Source organism: Hippocampus guttulatus, chromosome 11, assembly GCF_054856545.1.
Source record: "Hippocampus guttulatus isolate MCC_2025c chromosome 11, RoL_Hgut_1.0, whole genome shotgun sequence".
NCBI lineage: Eukaryota > Metazoa > Chordata > Actinopteri > Syngnathiformes > Syngnathidae > Hippocampus > Hippocampus guttulatus.
In genome coordinates this window covers 16,287,942-16,306,315 of record NC_141271.1, presented here as the reverse complement: position 1 = coordinate 16,306,315, position 18,374 = coordinate 16,287,942, and the positions used below count along the sequence as shown (strand labels likewise).

The window sequence follows — 18,374 nt, the reverse complement described above, 5'->3', positions numbered from 1 at the left end:
TCTTCAGAAGTAAACAAAAGAAAAACTTTGCTCCCAATCGCTGGTAGTGGCGAATTTCGAAATGTCTCTGAAGAACTTTTTGTCCTTTCATCCAGAACATTTGACGCCACACAAATTACGTTTAAATTCATCCCAAAGTGTTGGATTAGTTTTATGCGCTGGGATGCCTTGAGGTCTTCTTCACACAAAGGTGCAAATGTTAAATTGTGCCAAATGTCTGTCTACAGTGAAAGTCTCAATTGGAGTGTGAGTGACAGTGAACAAGGCTGCAGTGTGTTTTGTTTCATGGTCCGGTGGCGGATGAAGGAGGCCCTGCACTAATCTGGGTTATCGGCCTCTAATCACCTAAGCCCACTGCTAGATGGGAACTTTCTGTGGCATTTAGTCTGTCTTTCTCTCTACTTGTCAGACACCTTGCAGGGAACGGCTTTTTTTTTTTCATAGGACGAAGAACGGTAAGAGTTTGTGGTCCATGGCAGGTCGGCATGTGATGGACTCACCTGAGGCTTCTTCGCCTGCTGCTGGAAGATATCCCAGGAAGATACTGGAGTACATGGAAGGCTTCCTTGTCTCCAAGGTAGCGCACACTTCCAGACTAGTTTGCTTTTCTGTTTTGGTGCATTATTTTCGATTTTCTTAGTGTCATTGAAGTTATGGTTAATTTACGTTTTCCGAGGCGGTCTTTGAGCGCCTCTGGAGTCGAACGGCGGAAGAGAAGGCAAGTAGTCAGACGAGAGATGTTTCTGTATTTGTTGAGGGTGTTAAAAGTATTAATAAGATGTACGTTTAAAAAAAAAAAAAAAAAACCCCACTACAGCTCTCCTTGTTTCGGAGCTGCAACAATAGTTCGGTACTATTTTTGAATTAAGGGTTAGCTTTAGCAACACTGTAGGTTTTCCGGAACGTCACAGCGAGAATGACAACACATGGTGAAATCCATGTTCCGCAGATTTTTATAGGTTATGAACAAAAAATGAAAACGTCTGTAAAATCTGTTGTGCTTCGGGTAACGGCGTTTTTAAATAAGCGTCAAAAATACGTTTAGAGACGCATAAAGCCATGCTTAACGCTTGCGATATCTTCATCGAAACACACATTGTAAATCAAGTTTGGAACAGTTGAAAGAAGTAATAATTAGAATTGCTGTGAAAAGATGCTGAATTTGGGCACTGTTTTAATTAGAAAAGCCTTTTAATGTATAAAATTATTTTGCAGGGCAATAAAGTGTCCCCTGCTCGGCCTTCGCGAATGATACCATTGATGCTCTGTTGAATGCAACCCGACCCCGACTTGCGTCTTTTCTTCTGAGCCAGACTTTGTTCACGGCCTGCGAGCTGGGCGTGTTCGACGTGTTGTTGGGTGCAGGACGCCCTCTGTCTGCTGACGACGTCAGCCAGGCGGTCGGGGCCAGTCTGGATGGCACCCAGAGGCTACTGGCGGCCTGTTGTGGCCTTCAGCTGCTTGAGACACACCAGCAAAATGGACGAGGTAAACGGACCGCTACATACTGCGCGATGCAGACACCTCATGAGAAGGATCTGAAACGGCACTTGTAGTTTTGGGTTTTTTTTTTTTACCTCTGCTGACTGTTACTCAAATTGTCAGATCAATTTCTGGTCACAGCTTTGGACAGATCTTCAATCTTTCAGGGACTATTAATATGTGCAGGTGTTAAGACCTGGAAGTGCGGAAGGATTTATATTTCATTCATGTGTGGAAAGAGACATATTCAGTAAGGGGAGCATCCTGATTTTGTCATTTTTATTTTTTCACATGTTCTGTATTTACACCAGTTTTGTTAGGACCCGAAGGGTTAGAGGTCAAGTGGCTCGTGACGTCATCAAGGAGGAGGAGAGACAACGGAGGCCACGATGGCGATGTGCGGAAAAAAAAGAGAAAATAAATAGCTTATGAGGGAATGTCTGTTCAATGTTAAATGCATTCACGTAAACTCCAACTGAACAGTGAAAATAAAGTTGCCCAAACGGAAAAAAAGCCATTTCTTTCTTTTCAGGGTGCAACACAAGAACAAGAACTGATTGATTGTATTGCTCAGTACTGTGTGGTTAGTTCAAACCAAAAGGATCGGTGCCCTGACCTGGCCATGTTTTTGTTTTCATGTGCTGAGAGAGAAATTGTCAAAATACAAAAGTGGTAAGAGGCATCGTTTACTGCATTATGAACATTTGTATCCCTGATTATACAAGACAATTTTGAGGACATTTTTGAAATTCATTTTCTTGTTATGTCAAGATGTCGATGACGTGATCAGGCCTGACTGTCGTTGCCTTTTCTCTCTTTTGATCCACTTTTCCATCGTCTCGTGATGAAAAGTGCAAAGGTTTACGGACATACAGTAGCAGGAACTCATTTGCAGTCATCTGCTTTGTTAGTCTCTTACAGTAACACAGAGGAGACCAGCCTCTACCTGACCCGCTCTGGTCCTACGACGCTCTACCACTCCATCCAGTACAGTTCCAGAACAATCTACCTTTGCTGGCACTACCTGACTGATGCTGTCAGGTCAGTGACACGTCGGGGCATTTCAGTCATATAAGATAGGATGAATGAGGCGACGCGGTGGTTGGATGGACACCCAAAGTTAGTTGTGCCATATTTGGGATAGGAATGGTCAGAGCATCAACCTCCTTTAACGCTTAAGCCTCCATGTGCAATTGATTTGAGTCTTGTCATTATTTCATAGCAGCTCTGCCGTACATAGTTTAAGAATGATACCATGAACTTGAAGCCACTGGAATTAAGCCTCATCAAATATATTATATGCAGTATGCGGTCTTTCAGGTTTGGCTTAATAAGGAGAATTCAAAATTAATTGGAAATAAAAGTGTTGCAGATTCGGTTACTCAAATACTAAATTGTCCATACTGTAGGAAGGTGCGAATGGTTGTTTTGTCGACAGAGCCCTAGCATTGGCTTGCTTGCTTGTTTAATGTCACTTTTGACACCTTCACTAATTTAAATCCAGCCAATTATGCACAAGTACTAAAAAGGGGTGTAGTTTAAAAATAAAAACGTTTTGGGGGTTTTTTTGTATGTCGCAGAGAGGGGAGGAATCAATATGAGAAAGCCTTTGGCGTCAGCTCCAAAGACTTGTTTCAGGCTCTCTACAGGTAAGAGACTCGCTTTGATGAACACATATAATGCACAATAAAGAATCGTACACGTTTCATTGTCATCTCCATCATCCTCAGAAATTGCATTGGTGGGATGCGGGCTAGGCGTGAACAATTCCTCCAATTCAAATCAACTTTGCAAATTGTATAATGTTGTGGAATGCAATTTTCAAATTGCAAAAGTCTGAAAAGCAAAACAAAATTCGGAGCATCTGATGATCGCACTGAAATGGTGCCATTGAAAAGCCAACCTGAGAATTTTCCAAATATGAAACGCGCAGAAAACAATGTGGCCCATTCTCGGAATGATAAATTTGTAATTCACCACTAATTGATAGAAAACTAAATATCAACTCCTGCTCACAATGCCCAAATGAGGAGCCGCGGTTGTTTGTCCCCGCTGATTTCCCCCGAGAATATGGAGGGGGGTGGGGGGGGGGGGTGTGAATTAACGCAGGAAGCAAGCACGGAAGTCATCGAGGGCTTTCTTGGAGCAGCAACAGAATGATTCAAAGCTGGCTGCATGACTCACACACTTGTTTACCCCTTGCCATTTAACCAGCCGCATAATGTACCTGAATAATTTAGTCAAGTCGCGAGCATGGCATGAATTCTAACACTTAGAAATAAATATATAAATAGAATAAAAATAAAAAGACCTTGAGGCAAGGCGAGAAAGAGCGACTCGTTCGGAGATTCGAAGCACGTACAAGATTGCATAATGAGAAAATTAAAGCAGAATTAATGCCTTCCTCTTATTTGTATCGCTTACCCACTTTGCTTCAAGTGATCGATGTGTTTTACTAAATCGGTCAGATGATTTTGAAACCTCTCGGTGGACTTCATGTCATTTCAAGGACAAATATGTAAAACTCCAATCGGATGCCAGACAGAAATGCACAGATTCTATCTCAGGAATTGTTTTCACTTCCTTTTTGGGGGCATTTACAAAACAAGATGTATAATTTTTGCCTCAAAGAAAATTTGACAGCTACATCCCAAAAAAATAAACGCTGCTAAGAAAAGTTAAATGAACCTGAGTTACTCGATATTATAATTTCGCTTTTCGCAAATTCATTTTTGGGAACCTACTGTATATCCTCCATTTTACATGGAAAACTCACCTATTTGCTGTATTTGTGCAAAGGCAAAAAAAAAAAAAAGCCACCGCTCGCCATAATTATTCATACCGTGATGAAAAAAACAATCAGACACTGTATGTCTTGTGTATTTATATCTGTTGACACAATCAACAAAAGAGGTGAAGGGCAGAATATAGGGGCACAAATCTTAAAAGGACGTAAATAAATGCCTGGCAGGTATTTTAACACTTTGAGTGGAAATTGATGAAAGAGATGGTAATTGCTATTTTTTAATTGATGATGAAGAGGAAAAATGGACTGCCGCTGAAAGGACCTCGCTTTCATCCAGGGCGAAAGGGCTGGTGCTGGAGCACCACAAGGGGTCTGTGTGTACACCACTACATTTTACAACTCCGTCCCTTTCAAAATTGCCAGAAGACTAGATTTCTAAAATCTTTTTTTTTCTTCTTTTCTACTTGTGTTGTTAACAGTCATCTGTTGTATTTGCGGTGAACGTGATGATAAAACATCGCCACAATGACAACTGACAAGTCACTGTTTGGCCCCAGAGTCATTTGACTTGTTCACATCTGGTCATTAATAATCCGAGTCTGGAAACGTCAACATTTAAAACATTGAGTCACTTTCAAAGTTCTTTGAGGGGTTAGTGTGTCATCCAAAAGTTGCGCTTGTGTACCCAACCCTCTTACTACACTCAAGTCTGGACACTTGCAAATCTGTAGCGTTACGGAATAGAAGACGCTTTGATGCGTGTGTGCGCCCTGTGGCATGGTAAAGTGCTGGGTGATGAAGTGGAGATTTCTCAGAACAGCAGCACTCACCACAGGCTCTTCTATGTTGCAGCAGCCTGTCTCTCCCAAGCACACACAATGTGTCGCCATAGGGTGGTACTTTTCTGCAATTGGAAAAACAGTGTGTGTGTGTGTGTTTTCGTGAGCACACGCGTGCAAGACTCAGCTCTTAGCTCAATGTAGCGACGCATCAAAACAGCACTGAACGATGGCGACAGTAAATAACACCGGCTTGCGTTGTTTGTGCTTGTTTTAGGTCTGACGAGGAGATGGTGAAATTCATGCAGCTCATGAATTCCATATGGAACATCTGTGGTCGGGATGTGCTCACGGCCTTTGACCTTTCGCCTTTCAAGGTCATATGTGACCTCGGAGGTAAAGCGTCTGCGTGTTTCGTTCAACGCCGTACAAGTCATTTTCGGCGAGGTGGTCGGTTCGCGGCCGTTAACATTTCAAATCGTCAGTGCCATGTGTTAAGTGAGCGACAGCTGGCTGAGGTGCACATCCATATTCATGCCGTCCCCTTGTTGTCCCGTCACACTTCATAGAGAGGCTCCAATTAGGTACATGAGTGGCCTTCATGACAGTTTAGTGGCATGAAAGGTGAGTCATTAGTATATTAGTAGATTTCCACCAAAGAAATAGCTCACCGATCCTCTGAATGTATAGTATTTTGCAAATAAAATCATTTATATGCGGGCGGCGCAGCGGGCAACCGGCCTCACAGTGCAGAGGTGCAGCGTTCGATTCCGGCTGCGGCATTCTTGTGTGGGGTTTGCATGTTCTCCCTGTCCCTGCGTGTTTTTTTTTTCTTTTTCACGGCAATCCGGTTTCCTCCCACATTTCAAAAACATGCATGGCAGGTTAATGGAAATCTCTAAATTGTCCCAAGGTGTGAGGGTGAGCGCGAATGGTTGTTCGCCTATGTGTGCCCTGTGATTGGCCGGCAACCCGTTCAGGGTGTACCCCCGCCTACTACCCGAAGAGAGCTGGGATCGGCTCCAGCGTGCCCCGCGACCCTCGGCTTAGAAAAAAGATGGATGGATGGATAATTTATATGCACTGGCGAAGCTCGGGCCAGCCCATTTTTCTCATAGTTTGCCGCTTAAAGTCATTTTTTTAAATGAGTAGCTCTCTGACAGCGTATTTCAAAAGTGAGCATATTTTCTTTGTGAAATGAACAACGACATTTGAAAAAAAAAATACCCACTCTTGTGTTGCTCATAGTCAAACCAAGACGAATTGCATGTGATACCGGAACTAACCGCGCAGGGGCGCTGTGAAGTCACTGAAAGAGGGAAAGGCGCGCGCGCACACACTGAGGACATCCTTCCTCAGCACTTCGTGGTGCAGCTCTGCGTGTTCATATTTATGCATCGGGGATGCATAATAATAGTGCGCCTCGACCAAAATGTGTGTGCGTAATGGACAGCAAGGGTGCGAAGGGCGTGGCCACAGTGTCCCATTAAGTCTTCGTCTCTCACCCAACATCTGTTACGTCTGCACACACCTGCTGCTCAGCTCCTCCGGCTGTCCAACTCGGTGCCAAGCGGCAGAGATGAATGTTGAAGCCACTGTCGCATCATTGATGTAATGAAGAATAATAATTATGAGGTTGGATTCCATTCATATGGCACCTTTCTAGGGATGTGTGTTAGTCAAGTTATTGTTGCTGGTTGTAAATGAAGGTGTCTCACTTAAGTTCAAGTCGAGGTGATATTTATTTAAACAAATTTCAGTGGTCGATTGTTCATGGAAATGGTTATTTTCTTGACGTTTATTGGACTGTAAATTCAATATATACACTGACAGTGTTAATAAATCTGTCAATTTTAAAACCTGTGAAATGGAGTCAAAGGCATTTGACAAATGAGTGGAAGAAGGAATTTCCCAGCATGCCTAGCTGCATTTGTAAATGGTTTGAGCCATCTATGGCTTTGGTTATTGCTCATGTCATGTCTTATCATTAATGCTACTTATCGTCTGTGTTCTCAGTGTCATAGTTGTTGTGTGTGTCTGACTTTTTTTGCATGAGTTTTGTGGCACCTTAAGTTAAATCTGATGTCCACTGTCTTCAAATAATTAACATCTGCTCTAAATTTCTGTGAAGCTACCGATAGCTTAGATGCTGAGTTTCAGCTTTAAGTCTGTAAGTGTTCCAAACAACTCTGGTGTTCATTCTCATGTCCTAGATAAGTACATATCCGTTGGTGCAGTCAAAATGCAATGAAAACGAGCACGTTTGGTTAAGAAATTGAAATTTGCCCTCTGAATTACATAGATGTATTTATGCATGTTATTAAAATAGCAAGTCTTTGGAAGTATTTCAAGCATATTGCAGTACCGTATTTTCCGTACTATAAGGCACTTCGGAGTATAAGGCGCACCTTCAATAAATGGCCTGTTTTAAAACTGTTTTCAAATACTGTATAGCTTCAATAGTGGTTGCGGGTGCATTGTGCATCCACTAGATGGTGCTACACTAAAGGGAAATACAATACAATACGGCTTTATTTATACCGAGCTTTCACAACCACTGCAGCTGTAACAAAGCACTTTGCAGAACATTTAAAATACGACATCCAAGCAATAAGAACATTGATCCATATATAAGGCGCATCAAATTATATGAATGCTTTCAGGTGTGCCTTATAGTGTAGAAAATACGGTAATTCATGTTGAATACCCAGAAATCTTTTTATACAAATATTTACTGTTATCAGGACTTCACAATTTTGTTAGCGTAGCTTATTGTTAGACTACAGCACCTTTTGATGATAAATTCAGGTTACATATTGCCACCAAGGAACACAACGGTGTTAAAACAGAGGACCCCCTATTTTTTTCGGAAAATGTGAAAAATTGACCTACTTAAATCCTGAAACTTAAATTATAGCAGGTTGCCATAACTCCTACTGTTTCACGGAGTACAAGGAGGCAACAGTTTCATCACCAACACTAATCTTGACATCTTAACTCGGTGATGGCGGTCTCATCCGAGTATTTGAGAGCCGGACAACAACCCATAAGGTGCACAGCAACAGTCACAAAGCTCACATAAAAGGAGGTCATTAACAAACGGACTCATCCAGGTCAGCTTGGGTCTCATATGTTGTGATGTTTGTGTTGAGCTCGGTTTTACTCCCCCTGCGTTGCTCTTTGATTTTCAGCCTCTTCTGGCCCGTTTGATGTGAAGGACCAATGTGTGTGCGCGCGCGTGTCAGAATTGTAAGAATATTGACCGAAGTAGTCGAGGTTCACGGGAAAAAAAAAAAAAGGGAAGGCACAGGATACACACGGTAGCATAAGGGTTGGGCCGTACAATGAAAGAACAAAAGATCCGACCGCACACGTGCACGCGGTTGTCGTTTTGTCAAAATTAGATCTTTTGATCCTGTTTTCCACCTCGCTGCTTTTCTGTCCCTTTACCTAATTCATACACGCTTTTTTCCCCTGACCCTCTGCTTCAAATTGAGGTTGATTTAAAAAAAAATGATGACCATAATAGCCCCACTCTCTTCCCCAATATACCCCGTGTGCTATTTCAGCACCTTCCGCGTGATTGTGTGATCATCAACAGTCTTAAGAAAAAATAAAATAAAAATAAAGACAAACAATAGCATGGTGACTACTAAACAAGACTTAATATAATGACATTCAGAAGAAAAAGTAGAGAAAACAAAAGTAGCCCGCCATGTAACATTTGCTAAGCTTGTAACTAGCTGTGACATGATGCAGAGGTTGGACACAAACCCTTTCAGGGACGGCGGTCACTACAGTGGACAGCTTGTCATGTTATCAGGTTATAGGGCGCCTGAAAGGGTTAACACTGCTTCAATATTAGGAACGTCAAAATCGGTTAAAGATTCTATATGCGAATGTATTGAACTTCAAAGTTAAATACAACTGAACTGCACTGGGGCAGTGATTCTTGTTTTCTTTTGTTTTTTTTAGGCCACACTTTTGAGAATCACTGGTGCAGACGTTGTTTTACGTAGCATTTTCAATGCCAACCGCCATATAAATACGGTAATTTCCGTACTACGTATAACCCCCGACTTTTGTCACATGCTCTCAACTTTGCGGCTTATTTAATGAAGCGGCTTATATAAAGATTTTTCTAGATGCCACCTGTGCACCGTCTTTCTATGTAAATATCTCACGTTACAATGTGGGCGCCTGCGGCTTATAGACAGGTGCGGCTTATGTGTGTACAAAATGTTTTTTTCTTTAAAAATATCGTGAGTGCGGTTTATAATCAGGTGCGCTCGATAGTCCGGAAATTTTGGTATTACCGATAGTGATCTTAAAGCTACCACTGTAAAATAAAACTGAAAAATGGCAGTGTGATGCACTATCGGATAGCACAAGGTTCTAATCTCGACTGTGGCTTTCCTGTATGACGTTTGCATGCCGCAAAATTAAACCTCTACTAATATAACTGACTTTAAACATTATTCAAGCATCGACTTATACGGGGGGTGCACTACTACTGAATGTAAGCAAATCCGCAGCTCACTGCATATGGAGGGTTCTTTAGCTTGAACGCTTCTTCGTCCTAAACCATAAGAGTCCCTGTTTTGTTTGTGTACGAAGCATCTGTCTCTCTGTCACGCCAAATTCACTTCCATTTGGTCTGCTTTATTGGCATGACTGTTAGCTGAACCGTGTCCCTAAGGCCTCTGAGGTCCACAACCGAATACAAATCATGAGCTAATAAATAATAATGGCGACGTACCTGCAAGCATCTGCTCCGCTCCACTGACTTCATTTGTCCGTTTGTGAGTGATTTCCTCCCATTTTAATTACGGTTGTGTGTCTTCATGGTGCAGTGACTCAAAGTAATTCTGTGTGCTTCCGGTTCTCTCCCAAGGCTGCAGCGGAGCATTAGCCAGGCAGTGCACGTCGGCCTACCCGGAGTGCGCAGTGACGATCTTTGACCTCCCCAAGGTGGTGCAGACGTCCAGGGAACATTTTGTCAAGGAGGCTGACCACAAGATAAGCTTCATTGAAGGTAACTTCATTATCACTCTGGGAAAAAAAAAATTGTTCTCAGTGAATGCACACAGCACCACTCGCGGTCACACGCTTCCCCATAACCTGCATTAATTTTGCATTCTTCGGTTGAACGCTGGATCCCTTATCATTTTTTTTCCAAACCGAGACGTGAAATTGTTTCACTATCTCTTTCAAATGAAGCACATCTCATTCCTTTGGCTTCACTTCGTTACCAGAAATATTATGGAAGCAACGTCACTCAGAATAAAAATGTCATGAAATAATTACATCCACACACGCACATTTTGGTTTTTTTCCATTTACCTAAACGCGTTTGTCCATTTAGGGGACTTCTTCAAAGACCCCTTGCTAGAGGCGGATCTTTACATCCTCGCCAGGATTCTCCACGACTGGACAGACGAACGTTGCGTAGAATTGCTCAGTCGAGTCCACAGAGCCTGCAAACCAGGTTGGTAAATAGAAGAATAGTTTGACGAAAGGTCCCGACACAGCTTGTAACGTCACAAACTCACCTGCCATTCTTACTTGCTCCAACAGGAGGCGCTGTATTGTTGGTGGAGGCCTTGCTTTACGAAGACGGCTCCGGCCCACTCACCGCGCAGCTCTATTCCCTGAACATGCTGGTGCAGACGGAGGGCCGAGAAAGAACGGGGGCCCAGTACAGCGTCCTGCTGGCTGCCGCTGGGTTCACCGACATCCAGTACCGTCTCACAGGCAAAATCTATGATGCGGTTTTGGGCTTTAAAGAAAAATAAGCTTTGAAAAAAAAATGAAATTATCATTGTTGACTGTTTTTTTTTGTGATAGATTGACCCAGATTTGATTCGGATATCTAACATAATAAACCCCTTCTCTGACCAAAACTGCCACCGTATTTATACATAAGCATTCCTAAATTTGTGTTGCTCTGTTTTAAGGAAGTGCAAAGAATATTTGATGAGAACCAAATTAATCAATCTCTCCTCCAGCGGACCTGAGAAGTGATGCTTGTGAGCAAGTTTACACACTCGCGATTGTCCCAACCTGAACCACATCCACCTTTGTCGGTACTGTATTGCTCCTCCACTCGTGAAATTTCCATCTGATGCCAAACGGGCACTTCTAGTTGTTCACTAACGTTGGTTCGACTTTTTTTTTGCTGTCGACCCAGCTGTGTATCTCCTCTGTAATTACATTGAGAGCATTGAGTTCACCTCTTACTCGCACCCAAGGAACTTCCAATGTACTTGAGTGGGGTTTTTTTTCCTCCCCCTTTCAATTAACGTCACTTGCTCTTGCATTACTGTCGGACGTTTGAGATTTGTGAAACGCGACTCTATGGTGCCTGCATACCTGGTTTAATTTTTTTCCCTGATGTGTTTCGCCATATGTTTACCACACCGGGAATATAAACTGTACAGCAATATAGACGACGTTACATTTGCTACAAATTAGTTCAGGCACTTCCGGGGAAGTGCAAATTAGTGGTCATAAAGGTTGAAAAAAGGTTTTTTGGAAAGTAAGGGACTTATTCAGGGAGGATTCAACTGCACTACAAAATTCAGTTGGACCCTCTGCGGGCATGTATGTTTTTATTTATTTTTTCACAAGATGATAAACTTGCTTGTATGTCATGTTTTATTTCTCAATCCGAAATCCTGTCTGAACCTCATACCGTTCTCAGATTATAGATGAGGCCATCTTTGGAATTAATTTGGCTCTTTTTGACGCATAAGAGAAAGGGAGGCTAATCAGCAGCTCGACGATGAAACTTTGTGACGTGAAGTTTGAGCACCCATAAGTGATGAATACCGGTAGTTTTAATGTGACAATCCGACGGACAGGGGTTGGGTTTGCTGTCTGGATTTTCAACAATTTGGCTCATCAAGATCCTCAGAAGAATTCCTAATAAGCTATTAATATTTCACAGTAGCACTGTGTGCTACGGCCGTTCATAGAATTTAGCCTCCCAACGCCGTCTCCGTATTCTTGAAGCACTATTCGTTTCAACTGAGCCAAAACAGACCGCGACAATAGACCTCCTTCCATTCCGCTTGATTTTGACTCGGTTACATGTTCAAAAAGCCCTTGAATGAAAGAAGCTTAAGGTCATTTGTCCGAGTTCCGCACTGATATCGCTCCAACCCGAGCTATTTTGGCAATTCTAACTTTGCTTTTTTTGGGGGGGTGGACACCACAGTTATCAAATGAATTCAAGATGATGGAGTTAAGTTAGCATGACGGAAAAAAAAAAAAGTACAGACAGGACCTGAAAATGTGCCATATCAATAGCAGCTGTTTCTGACTGAACAATGAAGGCTCAAATAATAACACAAGACAGAGATGGGATAGACAGAGTCCCATTTACATAATGTAGTGAGTAGTACTTCCGGGAAATGTGACAGCACAGTTTGCAGTGCAGGTTTAATTAGAGAGAGCGAGAGGGAGACAACGGAGGGATTGTGAGAGCACCTTGGGCCAGAACGTGTCCGACTTCACCCATGAATATGCCGTATGTTTTGTTCTTTTCATTTGCAGAGCAGCATATCATGCACATTTGTGACTATTTTTGCATCGTACTCTGCCGTAAATCCCCCCCCCCAAAAGTGAAGGTCATATTTGCTGCAGCGTATGAACATTTTGGGCCGCGAGTCACCAAATCCATCTGACTTTGAACAATACGCACAATGCGGGATCAGTCGTAAAGCGGAATTTGATTGATATTTGCTCAACGTGTGCACGTGACCGCGACTGTTTTTATTCTTAGCCAAGAGAGATAGAAGTGACAGAATGATGTCAACAAAGTGACACCCGATCCTCTCGCCAAAGTGAACATAATTTGTGGCACGTCTTGCTAGCACAAAAAAAGGGCCCACATTCTGTCACTCCGTAGGGTGAAAACACCAACTAGCCTACGACACAATGACATCGCCCATGAATGTATTCGTGCATGAAAAGAGATATCAAATGTAAGCTTTTTTGGGGGGGCGCGGGGGGGGGGGGCTTCCACTGATTAGAATCAACATTCAGAGTTGATTGTTGAGAGGGATCCCTGCTCTGTAGTCAGTCGCCTGCAAATTCCGACCTCTCCTTTCTCTTTTGTCACGATAATTATGAATTAATCAGACCTCCGAGCGACGCAAATGAGAATGATGTCAAATCCGCGAGGGCAGCTTTACAAAGAGTCAACGTAATGAGCAAGGATGAAGTTCTGAGGCTGGCGACACTTTGACCTGTGCGGAGACTCACTGATAGAACAAATTGACACTAATAGCTGCAGATATACAGTATATATTGCTTTGACTCTTTGCAGAACCTTTCCTGAGATTTTCTTCATATAAAATCTTAACTTAATCCCCGTCTCCGTCTGAATTACTTTATCATGGCCAAGTCTTCATGCACAATGAAACCAGATGAGGCAATGCAAGACCTTCTCTCTCCTCCCCCCTGCCAAGAAAAGTTGGCATCCTCTGGCTGGCAGCGTGTCCGCTTTGCATTTGATTGTAGGGAGCGCGTCGACTTCACAGTGCAGAGGTCGTGGGTTCGATCCCGGCTCCGGCCTTCCTGTGTGGAGTTTGCATGTTCTCCCCGTGCCTGTGTGGGTTTTCTCCGGGTACTCCGGTTTCCTCCCACATTTCAAAAACATGCATTGCAGGCTGATTTGAACACTCCAAATTGTCCCGAGGTGTGAGTCTGAGCATGGATGGTTGTTCGTCTCTGTGTGCCCTGCGATTGGCTGGCAACCAGTTCAGGGTGTCGCCCGCCTACTGCCCGAAGACGGCTGGAATGGGCTGTATATTTATAGATGTAGGTAGATAGATATATTCCCGTTGCTGTAAAAACAAATAAGAATAACATCTGCCTCGGCCTAATAATTCTTATTATGAGCACCAAAAATATCTTCCGTGCATGCCCCACCCCTCCATATATCCATATTACACAGGAGTGTTTCATGAATCATATTTTAATACAATATGCAGGATACGAACAAGTAAAAAACCAACAAAATACGAAAAATTCTTGGATTGCCAACACACCGGTCAGTAATTTTCGAGAACCAGTCCGGTATTCTTTTCTCATGCTGCTGAAACGTGACACAGGTGCACACGAAAAGGCTCTCTTCTCATTGTTGTGGCTGCTGAATAGATGTTATGACATTGAGACGGATTTTCAGCAACACGGAGTGTTTGCCTGCGTGAAAGCTCATCTTGCTATTATTATTTTCAGTGCTGTGAGATGCGAGAGCAGCTCTTCAAGTACTGACCCGTTGCTTTTGTCGTACTTTCGTCAATGATTTAGACACGGGTCCATGTCTTCTCTCCCACTGGAGATGAGATAAATGTGCGTATGTTTAACCCCTCCCCCCCCCCTGCTCCATTCCTGCCTACATCGCTTCCATTTACGTCTTCATCTCATGAAGCTATTATTGCTGCAGCCTCGGGTTCAAATTGAGCCGGTTTCACGGATGCTTCTGTAAATCTAGCACTATATATAACAAGAAAGGGAATTGTGACAGAGGAGATGCGTATACCGTAGGTGAGCTGAGGACGTCTAGACTCCTTCATTCTCCCTGAAGTGAAACCAGAGAAACATACAATCCCGAAATAACTCTGATGGCTCGAGGTCAGCACAAGCGGGCGACCTCTGATGCATTTTTAAGCCATCTTCGCCTGTTCCTTTCTGCCCGGGTGCAACCCAGAGAGGAATTTACGAATGTATTATTGAATCGCGGAGCATCTCGTGTAATTAGTACAACTCGACGTGTTTTTTTTTTTTTAATCCTTCACACATGTATCCTCCAGGAAGAAGGATGACAAGTTGAGAACAAAATGTCTCGTGAGTATTATGACACAGTATTATGACACACGAGGCTGACTTGGGGCCACGCGCGTAACGGTGTGTATTTTTGTGTGGGAGGAAGTACTGGGGATGCAGTCACCTGGCTGCATTCACTTGCGTAAGTGTGAGAGTACAACACTCTTTGGGGGACACGCTAAATCTGTTCCGGAAGTCACGCACCCTCACACCCTCCGGCTCTAAGATGCCACTTTAAGATAACAACTTTGGGCCATTTCAAGGAACACTTTGTGCTTTTGAGCATGTGTGTCTGTATGTGTCGTCACACTTATTAAAGCTCTCAGCTCTTTGTGTGATGTAAATATAGTGTTCATTCCAAAGTTTTCACTGACAGTTGAAAGTTAGCAACAGTCACAAAAACTATTTTACCCTCTCCCCATGCATTTTATATATCATATAAAACATAAGGTGTCGATGCAGATGTGCCAAAAGGTAAACTATTTAATCATCACTAAGCGGTGGACCAGTGCCTTCACTGGGGACGTAAGTGACCAAATCCACCTCTTAATAGCACCATCGAATGCAACATAGAGTAATGCTACATAAGTACTCATGTCGTTAAAATAGAGAAATACAGTTTGTTACATTATCTTCCAATATATCGCCTCCAAACTAACTGAAAGCGCCCCGGAAAAAAAATTTGGTGTGCATATTAAACTCAACCAATCAGAGGGCGACACTTGGCACACTGTTCGGATCATGCAAAAATACCGACAGTGTGGTGAATCTAAAATCTAATTGTTGGGGAAAAAAAGTATGAAAAGAAAGAAGCAGTCATTTTAACAATGGGTGTGAAATCGACGCTAGCAAGTCAATATTGCAAAGGCCTGAAGAACATTACATTTACACAACATACAGTATAGAAGGTGAAATCTGATTGGACAAAAGAAGCTGCAATCTGATTGGACAAAATAATTCGCAACCGTTTCCAAGTCTGGAAGATGAGCAGCCAAGACATGCTATACAAATAAGCTAATGGACTGTTGGAAAGAAATTCATAGAATTCGATCAAATTGTAAATGTAGGCCAAGGCTTGTGAAAGTGTTTGGGCCAGCAGAAAAGGCCTTGAAGGCCCTTGACGGCATGCCACCTTTCTCGAAGTATAACTTGACACTTTGGCGCAAAGACGGCTGAGCAGCCCAGCGTCATGTTGAGGTTGTTTGGGGCAAAATGTCACACAGCAGCTCCTCTGCCATGTTGTGGGATGGCCCTCAGCTCCTCCCATTATTGTTTCAAAGCTGTTTGCAATCATTGAATGGAAAACATCCTCATCACAGCACAGGAGGAACCGGTGTGGCGTGACGGTGAGGTGCTCTGTGTCCTTTTTATTGCTCTGACATGACCTCATACACACCCACGCACACATACACACACACACACGCCACAAAACTCAATAAAAGTGTCTCTTGGCTGTAAGCCGTGCTTTGTCACTTTCAGACGGTTCCATAATTCATGGCCTTGTGACAGCCGTATTGAACTGAGGACAATGATGTCTGCCCGGTAGACTACACACGCGAGCACACACGCACAACATACACACACACGGATGTTCGTTGTCGGTTTTCAAGAGCTCCAAATACTGAGAAACACAAAAGGTACAGACCACTGGCAAGGTTTGGTCGCTGTGTGTGTGTGTTTTTGTGTGAGAGTGAGTACAAGATACACTTGGCTACTTAATAACGACTTTTTGCCCTTCCTCTTCTCTGTCACTTGCAATCGATTCTGTTTTTGTATCTTTGTCCTGCCCCTTAGCATCGCTAAATACAGTCTCTCTCTCTCACACACACACACGCACTCTCACACATACATACACACTCTCACACACACACACACACATACACAGACACACACCAGGAGGGTGTAGCTGTCCGGCAGACATATTTCAGCCAAAATGTTGTCAAGTCTCCTCTCACAAACGCATCCTGCCACCCCCTAAAAAAGGAGAGCAAGTCCGTGGTGGGTTTGAAGTCATGCGCAACTGTTAGGCATGCCATAGGGAACAAAATCCAGCCAACTGCTTCTCTTTATTAAAGTGATTTTTCACAACAGTGATGCCGCTAACGAGTAGCTGCGGAAGGCAAGCGCGCGCGTGCGCGAGCACACCAGCCGTACTGAAGGTGACATCTAAATTGTGTTTACCAAAAAGGCCCACAACAATGGCCTCGGAGCCAGCAGCGGGCAAATAAAAAATAAATCTTGTCACTTAGCAGTTGTCTATGTGGGGTCAGAATGGGCGTATCAAAAAGCTAGTTAAGCTCTTTAGCTTAACTAGCTTTTTGATTTGAGTTACTATTCATTAGTTCAAATGGTCTTCCGATATACGATATGTACGACCAATCTCCCGAAAGATCTCCTCCACCCAGTTAAAAAATGAGCTGGCTATAAATGATCGCAATTAGCCTCCCGTCAATAGTTTTGGCTAGTTTGCTCGCCTTGGGTCTAAAAAGATTCTTATTGAGAGACTCGGGAAATACTTGCTGAGTCATGTTCTGTCTTGATTGTGTTCCAGCTCCAGCTGGAGTGAAGGGCGTTTCCGTCCAGCCGGTGCACCTGTGCCTCGTTTCTTCATCAAGCCTCGCCTTGTGTTTAAGAACTCAGATTTTCGCTAACCCTCGTCGGTTTATCGACCCTGCTTGCTGTTGTGCTTCAAGTGTGATTTTCTAGACCTCTCGATACCATTCATAGTCGCTCTCGTTTATGGATCCATGATTGTTGAAATGTTTTTTATTCTAGTTTTGCTCGATGTTTTTGTGTTATTGGACTTTTGGATATTTCGTTTGAGTATTCTCGTGTGCTTTTGAAACTTGCCTTTTGTTTTCACGTATTGTTTTTCCTTGTACCTTGTGACCAGTAATTTCAATTTTGTCTGTGCAATTTTCTTCAATAAATATTTTTGTAATCGGGCTTTGTCTGAGCCTGCATTTTTGGAATCCTAAACTTTTTTTTTCTTTTTACATCATTGAAAATTATTCAACCGGCAATTGTAAGTTACAGTTGCCAATTGAAGAAACTTTCAATAATCGACGTTCCAAGAGGAATGACTGTTTTTGTTGGTATATTGAAAACTGACTTATTTCGTTGACCTTCTCGTACAATCACATTTGCACAATATAACATTACAGAAAGGTAGACAGTAAATCCGTAGTGAAAGCAGATTTGACTGAATGGAAACGAACAAAGTGCAATTATGATCTTCGATTCATCGTCATGGCAAATATATATTCACCCATTAAAATATACATGAAATTTGACTTTTGAAATGTATTCTCTGCCATGTAACATCTCATTTGCAGCACATTCCCGTATTCTGTACATTGTGGTGACTGCCTGAATATTTTTTTCACCCCCGCACAGGAATTATCAGCATTGATCCAGCAACCATGCTGGAAACACTTGAATTGTTCAGCTCATGTACGTAATCATTAGTTCAGGTTTAGGCCACAGTGGGGTGTATCCCTTTTTTTTTTTTTGTCATGACAGAATTATTATCG

At 42.8% G+C, this 18,374-nt stretch overlaps 1 protein-coding gene across 2 annotated transcripts; it reads left to right on the top strand.

Moving 5' to 3' along the window:
* Positions 1-24: 24 nt before the first annotated feature.
* On the top strand, positions 25-10,910 carry asmt (acetylserotonin O-methyltransferase). 2 transcript variants are annotated; one of them, XM_086123980.1, is made up of 8 exons: positions 25-577; positions 1,314-1,488; positions 2,394-2,523; positions 3,063-3,131; positions 5,285-5,403; positions 9,902-10,042; positions 10,373-10,495; positions 10,585-10,910. In XM_086123980.1, the coding sequence occupies exons 1-8, from the start codon at positions 473-475 to the stop codon at positions 10,800-10,802; spliced, it is 1,080 nt and encodes a 359-aa protein (XP_085980106.1). In that variant the 5' UTR covers positions 25-472; the 3' UTR covers positions 10,803-10,910. The 2 variants fall into 2 exon arrangements, with proteins under 2 accessions (XP_085980106.1, XP_085980107.1); XM_086123981.1 differs by lacking the exon at positions 3,063-3,131.
* Positions 10,911-18,374: the final 7,464 nt, after the last annotated feature.